This window comes from Talpa europaea (assembly GCF_964194135.1).
Source record: "Talpa europaea genome assembly, chromosome: 1".
NCBI lineage: Eukaryota > Metazoa > Chordata > Mammalia > Eulipotyphla > Talpidae > Talpa > Talpa europaea.
This window is the reverse complement of record NC_140073.1, coordinates 40,565,881-40,574,741: the sequence shown is the minus strand read 5'-3', so window position 1 is coordinate 40,574,741 and position 8,861 is coordinate 40,565,881. Positions and strand designations below refer to the sequence as shown.

At 38.8% G+C, this 8,861-nt stretch overlaps 1 protein-coding gene across 2 annotated transcripts; it reads right to left on the bottom strand.

The window, feature by feature from the left end:
• Positions 1–540: 540 nt before the first annotated feature.
• On the bottom strand, positions 541–8,518 carry LOC311178955 (L-lactate dehydrogenase A chain; the record flags this gene model as incomplete). Of its 2 annotated transcripts, XM_084245744.1 has the most annotated exons (8): positions 541–705; positions 1,162–1,285; positions 2,530–2,647; positions 3,303–3,476; positions 3,938–4,111; positions 5,358–5,475; positions 7,890–8,030; positions 8,258–8,518. In XM_084245744.1, 8 exons carry the CDS (start codon positions 8,318–8,320, stop codon positions 541–543), a joined length of 1,077 nt encoding a protein of 358 aa, XP_084101870.1. The 2 variants fall into 2 exon arrangements, with proteins under 2 accessions (XP_084101870.1, XP_084101871.1); XM_084245745.1 differs by lacking the exons at positions 3,938–4,111; positions 8,258–8,518 and having other exon boundaries at positions 7,890–8,015.
• Between the last annotated feature and the right edge of the window lie 343 nt (positions 8,519–8,861).

Below are 8,861 nucleotides of genomic sequence, written 5' to 3'. Positions count from 1 at the left end.
ATTTGGTGTTTTATAATTGGCATTTCACTTGGATTGTTGGTTACATCCTTTATATGTAGACTTATCTTTTTACATTACACGGCAATGTACACATTTTGATACATATGGTACACAAAATGATTGTTTAGAAGAGTTATGCACAAGACATGCAATGTTGGGTTTATACATTGGATCCCAGGGTGTGCATGACATGAGGGGAAAAAAGACGGAAGTAGCCATGTTGGGTAAAGGAACCAGAAGTATTTAACACACGTTTGGTCTGAAGGGCAGCTGCAGGATGTGCACATTGGAAGTAGTGTTCCCCAAGTGATGGAACTATTTTACACTAACCAGTTTAGCACTACCATCCAGCCTTAGGGTATAGCTGTAGGGTTATATGAATCATTCTTTTTTCTACTTTAGGAAATTGATGTTGTTTTTTCAGGCAGTCTTAATAATACTGCTTTAGGCACAAAATCAGATAAAACAAACAATATGCACATCTTCCAACAAAAATCCTGATAAAACCTAAACAGTGAAGTAGTACAATATTAGAACACTTTAAAACTGCAGCTCTTTTTGGATCCCCCAAAGTGTATCTGCACTCTTCTTCAAACGACCCTCTTCCTCAGGTGTCAGATTCACCTTCACAACATCTGAGATTCCATTCTGCCCCAAGATGCAAGGTACACTGAGGAAGACATCATCTTTTATTCCATAAAGACCCTGAAAACAAAATGAAAACTATTTTATATTTTATCTATACATTCTGGGGTCTCCCAGGACTTTGATTCACTACAAGTGTTACTACAATACAAATTTTAAAGTACTATGGATAATGGAATACTTTTATATTTTCTTTCAAAATGGAAAGTTTGCTATTTCAATGACTATTTTACATTTTCATTAAATTCTAAGTGAAAAATCCAGAAAGAAATTTTAACTTAAGTGTATTAAATAAACTTTATTCATAATTGAGTAGGGTTTTAGTCAACAAGTTATCAAGCATCTATGTGGTAAACATAGCACTAGTGTACATTTTAAAAAAAATTTCAAAGGCATTAACTTATTTCATTTAAATCTGGGTACTTACACTAATTAATTGCTGTCTCAAAAGAATCTTTAAAAAAAAAAACAGGAAATAATGGCATTCAAGTACAGTATATTATGACATAGACCTACCTTAATCATAGTGGAAATTGGATGCACCCGCCTTAGATTTTTCATTATACTTTCTGCCAAATCAGCCACAGATAATCCAATGGCCCAGGATGTGTAGCCTTTCAGTTTGATCACCTCATAAGCACTATAGGGTAAGGAAGGGTAGGAAAATGTAGGGTGGGAGAAAGAAAACATTGCTATCATTGAAAACTTCCTTTATAGTAAATAATGCTACAAAGTTGCATTATCACCTAAGAGTAACCCTTGCTCTGTATACCAAGATATTATATATATAAATATTTACAACATTACTGTCATTTACAACAAAAACGTGATGACAAGCCTATGTTCTCCAAAAGAAGAATAAATTGTGGTATATTCATACAATGGAATATTATATAGCGGTCAAACAAATAACTGTAGTTATATAAACAAAATGGATGATACTTTAAAATGTAACATCAAATTTAAAAAAGTAAAATGAGATGACATTACACAAGAGATGACACATGGCATGCTGGACTCTGTTATCTCAAATGTTTGTGTGTGTCTGTGTTTGGGGGAGGGAAGAGCAGAGGCAGAAGGATAAATGGGAGAAGGAACAGATAATTTACTCATTTCTAAGCACCAGCAGACTAGTACTTGTAATCCAACACGCTAAAGTTAGTTCACAACTATTATTTCTTGGGTTGGGCGGTGGGTTCACAGGTTTTATTTAATTAAACAAATACAAATAAAAGAGCCTTGCCTAGGTCAATCAGAGTCATTACTCAAGTCTATCTACCTGAGGTCCACATGTGACCACATGATTTATATTAAGTAATGCTACCAAGTTAAAAGCCTCCCTGTATCAACAATTTCTAGTAATTATATTTATACTTTGGCACCATTATGAATCTAGATATTACTTAAAACAATAATCATTTGAATAAACAAGAAGAAAGCTGTTTGTAGTCATAAAAACAAAGTTAGGAACTTGTACTTAAATATTCATATTCCAGCTTTCTGCCATAGCAGCCAGGCTCTGTGCTACCCCCACGGATATGGGCCTCCACAAGGGCCACAAGGTGACCAAGAATGTGAGCAAGCAGAGGCACAGCCATCACAGAGGGTATGTCACCAAGCATTCCAAGTTTGTGTGGAATATGATCCAGGAAGTATACAGCTTTGCCCACTATGGCAGTGTACCATGGACCAGGCTCAAGGTCTCCAAGCACAAATGGGCCCTTAAATTCACCAGCACGTGTCTGTGCGAAGAGGAAGACAGGAGCTAAGCAACTTCCTGGCTGCCATGATGCCAAGAAACACTGAGCTATTCAACTTTTAATTTTTGCACAAAAATAATAAATTTTAATTTTCCATTTTGCCAAATTACTAGATCTGTATTACCTGTCAACCACTTGTTTGTGAACCTCTTTCCACTGTTCCTTATCCGTATCAGTGCCTAAAGCAGGATGCAGATTCTTCAATGAGACACCAGCAACATTCACTCCACTCCAAACAGGCACTGAAGGAAAAAGTATAGAATACATTTATTTCCATGCACCAGCCAAACACTAGTAATTTTGACCCATTTTTCTAATTTTTTTGTTAATATGTGTAGGACTACTCCCTTTCCGTAGATTACCAAGACTACCAATGTCCTTACATTTAGATCTTCATTGATCACATTACACAAAACTAAGAATCTTCACTATACTCTGGCCTATTTTTCTGACCTATTGAAATGTTAAATCCTTATATTTTTGAAATATATAGAATTGAGAACTCTTGTACAAATCATAAAATCTTTCAATTGTGATGATAACAGAATTTTTCATGTACTCCATTTGAACTGACTGACCATTTCAGGGCAAAGCAGTTCCAGTCAAATACAAAGAGATGTGAACTAGATGACTAAGATCATCCTATGAACCACTGTCTCATTTAATATGTCCACACAAAGAAGTAAAATAACTTTTATTTCCTACCTCCCATATTAAACAAAATGTCTAAAATCTTAACAATTCTTAATATATAATTATTCCAAAAGAAAGATTTCTGGAAATGATCCTACTCTGATGAATGGATATGTGCTTTAGCTTCTGATTTAGTAATAAAACTATCTATTTTTTTACACAAAGATATTTTTATAAAACAAAGAGATAGTAAGTTATACTTACCACTAGAGTCTCCATGCTCTCCAAGGACCCACCCATGACAGCTCATTGCATGAACTCCCAGTCTTTCCCCCATTAGGTAACGGAACCGGGCTGAATCCAGATTACAACCACTCCCAATAACACGATTTTTGGGAAAGCCACTTATCTTCCAAGCCACATAGGTCAAGATATCCACTATGAAGAAAATATTTAAGCAAAGATATTAGATAATGATCGACAACTCAAGATACAGAGATCTATGTGCATATTGATAATGACTAATCAATATTTTCTTAATATTTTTAAACCTCTATACTATGTATAATATAGCAAACATAGAAGTTTTCAAGGAGTGCAGTTTAATGAAATAAACTTTACATCAGTTAAGAGAAAAACACATTCATAAACTTATCCACAACCTTCTTGGGCAAGCAAATAATTTTAAAGTTCCAATCACATTCAGAGGCACTGTATCACCTTAAATGTTTTAAACCTAGATGTTTTTTGAAAAAAACAAAACAAAACAAAAAAAAAAACCCACACATATTTTCTCAAGAAAATTAAAAAATACAGAATTCAATGTGTATGAAAAATATAACATAACACTATTAGTATTATGATAATTCGTCTATTTTTAATGCAGATAAAAGTCTTACCTGGATTGGAAACAATCAGCAGCTTGCAGTTTGGGCTGTATTTTACAACATTAGGGATGATGAATTTAAAGATGTTCACGTTACGCTGGACCAAGTTGAGACGGCTTTCTCCCTCTTGCTGACGTGCCCCAGCTGTGACAATAACCAGCTTGGAGTTTGCAGTCACATTATAGTCTAGATAAAGGGAAATAGTAATCAGATTTAGGTCCTTAAGAGAACTCCATTACCTTTTCAGCAAAAATTTGTTCTAGAAACCTTTTTTAATGGGCAATTTTTATTAGTGTTTTGTATATGTGGTCGAGAAATGATTCTAATGTTCCTTAGTCTCCTCCTTTAGCTTTGGAGTTTTATCACTGTGGCCATTTATTTACATGGAGAGAGAGTACATCAATTCCATTCTTATATTCTGGTTTTAAATCACATTGTGACTTTTTATAACTATAATTGGGGTTGGGGAAGTTGGAAGATATTACATTTGAGTCTCATGACATAAGATACATCCCCCAAATTTTTGCTACCTGAGCTCAATGCTTACTCTTCGAACTTCTATTTCTATATAATTACTTAATTATGGTCATATAGGTCCAGGGATAGGCTAATTTTTTTTTTTAAAGAGGCAACTTTATATTTATCAAGCATGTCTTGCTGCCTAATACCCTATAATACAGGATACATAACCCAGGGAAGATACTGAAGGGCGTCACCTATCATGTAAGTGGTCAGTACTTTTCAAGTGTAAAAACACACCACCTGGTCATATCCAGGTTTTCTGGCTACAGCAGGATAAGTATAAAAGGGTCAAGCCAAGAGTATCTGTTGAATATGCTCATTTACCCCTTATGTGTTAATATGTAAAAGGAAGTGTATATAAGTATTTGAAGCAGTGTGGTTAAATATGGACCTGGGCCTCCCTGGTGGCGCAGCGGTTAAGCACCGCACTAGGAAGCAATCCACAGCCTCTGCAGCACAGGTTCGATCCCCGGCTGGTCAGGGAGCTACCCACAAGGCGCAGCAGACCTCTCCAGGCTCACCCACTGCTCCCCTCAGCGGTGTATTTCAGTCAGTCTGCCTGTTCTGTACCCCACTCTGTCTCTGGTGAATCCTCTCACCCCCCAGATCTCTGGCCTGTACCCCAGATCTTGTATGCATGAATAAATCTTTTATAAATAAATAAATATGGACCTACAGAATATAATGAACCTAAATAATTATATTCTGAATTGGATGTTTCCTACAACATAGACAAACAGGATTTCCTTTTGAAATCACTTATTAGAAACTGAAATCTTCCTATCATTAAGTACCAACACAAAATTGTTCAAAAGCTCTCTTATCCTGTATTAAAAAAATCTTTGAAGAGCTAGGACTGATGAAGAATTAAGTCTCGCATACACTACAATATGAAACTGATTGAATCAACCTTTGCCAGAGACAATTTTTGGTGTTCTAAGGAAAAGGCTGCCATGTTGGAGATCCATCATCTCTCCCTTCAATTTGTCTTCCATGACATCAACAAGAGCAAGTTCATCTGCCAAGTCCTAAAAGACAAAATTTTAGTTAAATGGGAAATTACTACTTAAGAATTTTTAGAAGGGCATGTAAAAAATTTCTACAATTCAGGCATAGTAGAGTTCTGTTACTATATTTTTTTTTTAAAGAAAGTTTTTTTTTTTTAATAGAGGCATGTTTTTATTTATTTGTTTGTTTTGTTTATACATGCACTGGGTACAGTCAGAAGCGCGGGAGGGTGAGAGAATTCACCAGAGCCAGAGCGGGGAGCAGAGCAGGCAGAAGGACCGAAGTACACTGCTGAGGGGAGCAGCGGGCAGCAGGAGAGGTCTGCGCACCATGTGGGACCCTCCTCCAGTGGCCGGGAGCAGCCGGGGATCAAACCGGCGCCGCAGAGGCCGCGGGCAGCTTCGCAACCCAGCGCTCAAAAGCTGCGCCACCGGCGAGGCCCAAGTTCTGTTACTATATTAACATCAGGACACACCTCAAGGTAGAGACAGGTCCCATTTAAAAGCGGACAAATAACAAAGGAAGAATACCAATGTATTCTTACAATACAAAGGAAGAAGCACTGGCCCATTCTCCTCACCAAAGCAACCTCTGCTGGAATTCCAGCACCAGCATATGGAAACAAAACACTAGACTGACAGTGGTTAGACTAATGTCCAAATATATAAGATTGTTCTAATTACTGTGTCAAATTTAGTTTGTATACATTGCTCATTATTCATTAAAAAGGTGGTATTCATCATTATTAAATTTGGAACTAAAAAGTGATATCCTGGATCATGTATTTTTCGTATTAAGCAATATTAACAGTTTTACATAAAGATAATTTTGTGTATTGCAAAATATTGGTAAGAAATATCCCTTTAGTTGAATCTTTAAAAGTTAAGAGATGCGGGCCTCCCCTGGTGGCACAGTGGTTGAGCGCTGGGCTGCGAGACTGCCTGCAGCCTCTGCAGCACTGGTTCGATCCCTGGCCACTGGCGAGGGTCCCACATGACGCGCAGACCTCTCCTGCCGCCTGCTGCTCCCCTCAGCAGTGTACTTCGGTCCTTTTGCCTGTTCTGCTCCCCGCTCTGGCTCTGGTGAATCCTCTCACCCTCCCGTGCTTCTGACTGTACCCAGTGCTTGTATAGATAAACAAAGAAATCTTTAAAAAAATAAAATTAAATTAAACCAGTCTGCACTCCCACCAACAGTGCAGGAGAGTTCCTTTAAAAAAATAAATAAATAAAACATATGTGATTTAGACTGTTATAAGCAAGGGGTTGTACGGGGTTGTACTAGCTGAGCCACAAATCTACCCCCAAATCATCTAAAGTGTAATGAGGTGTCTGTTACTTTTAACCTACCCATTAAGAGGGCACCACAGAAAAAGAACATAAGTGGTTCATTCGTGTGGGAAAATGGCAGCAAGAGGAATAAACTATGGTATACTATGTGACTTCACCTAAAATGTTTATAGAGCAAACTGTTGTTACAAAAGTTGGGGATAGTTCATTTCTGCCTTCAGTCCATTCTCACATCCATCTTTTTCTGTTCAGAACTCAGAATTCATCATTTCACTCTTATTAGGATCTTCATGTATGAACGTAAGACATTTTAATATTGTAAATTCACTTTTTTATGTAAACCAGGTTTGACTACTGTAAAAAGTGTTCATTCATTCACAGGTTTTTTTTTCTAATTAAATTTTAATCATAATTTGCTATTCAGGGCCTCTCTGGTGGCTTAGGAGTTAAGTCTCAGCACTGCCACTGTAAACCCTTGTGGTGGTAGCCTGAGTTCAATCCCTGGCCAGGGAGCTAACCCACATGGCGCAGCAGACCTCTTGTGTTTCGCTCACTGCTCCCCTTTGCAGTGTATTTCAGTAGATCTACCTGTTCTGCTCCCCAGTCTGTCTCTGGTGAATCATCTCACACACCTCCCCCTGTACCTCTGGCCTACACCCCAGTTCTTCTATGCAAAAAAATTAACTTTGGGAATAAAAAAATAAAATAAAATTGCTATCCAAAAAGAAGGCAATGAGGATTTGTGTGGAAGAAAACTTAAGATTTCCACCCTCAATATGATGTACATTTTACCATATGTATGTATCATTTTCAATTCAAAATATCTTTAAAATAATTTCACCTTGTTTACAAGCATGGACTCTTCTTTTTCATTTCTAGGCAACTCATGTATCCTAATACAGCTCAGTGAATTTAAGGAACTAGGTCTCTGGCCTAATGACCTTTGATTTTTTGTTATTGTTGATGCTCACATTCCCTTTGGGTATAGCAGCATCCTGTTTCTAAACTTTATTTCACACATAAAGTTCTTTTTTGAGTCTATGAGCCAAAACACTTGTATATAGGAAACAATGCAATTCTTGGGGAGTAAGAGGAAGAGTGTGTGTCTCAGGGTATCCTTGTCATGCAGAGTGATGGGCTCTCACCTTCATTAAGATACTAATGGCACAGGCCATGCCAACAGCACCAACCCCAACAACTGTAATCTTATTCTGGGGGGTATGTTCTTCCGTAAGAAGATTCTGAATCAGCTGATCCTTGAGGGTTGCCATAGTGGACTTAGGAACCTGTGGGAGGAAAATCATGCATTGTCACTGCATCCACTTGAAATTAACATTTATGACCCAAAAACTTTGCTGAAATGCTTATTTCCCTTCTATTATACTTGCCACAAAATATAACAAGGGATGACTGAAAAGGAGAAGGAAAACAAACTAAAGATAGACAAAGGGAGCATTGAAAGGCCGAATGGCAGGGTCAGGCCTGCCTAGGATCTTGGAGCGAAGGACCTCACCTTGGCATGAAAAAGAAATATCGATGTTTGGGTATAAGTAAAGCCTCTTGAGGATTCACTCATCTTGGCTTTATTAAACCCCAATGGGGCCGACTTTCCCTAAAATAAGATCACTTGAGCCCTAGGCCCAGCACTACTCGCGCCAAGCCCCTCAGGTAAGGCCTGGAGAGGTACGGATCGAAGGATCGAAAGTGCCAATAACGGCTTCACGGTACTGCCCAGAAGCCGCAGGCCTGCAAGGAACTCTGCTCATGCGCGCTCACGTTTCCTCCCCCTCCCCCAGGAAGGGGCGGAGAACAGAGCAACTACTCAGAAGCTGGAACCTGTGGGTTTTATGCCCCACCCAGACCCGGAAGAATTGCAGGAGCCTCCATCCCCCACCTCGCGCCCACAACACTCGTGCGCTTGCGCATTCCACAGCTCGGGGAGGAGCCAAGAGTAGAGCCGAGTGGTCCCTGGCCCCACAGCGGACACCGGGGAGGACCCGCGGAGGAGCAGAGGGAATTAGGAGCTCTCCTTGCTCTCGGGGTCAGAGGAAACGGCACCAAGCCAGACTTTAGACTTAACCAGTGCTCCCAAGCAGACAAGAACATGAAGTCAGGCT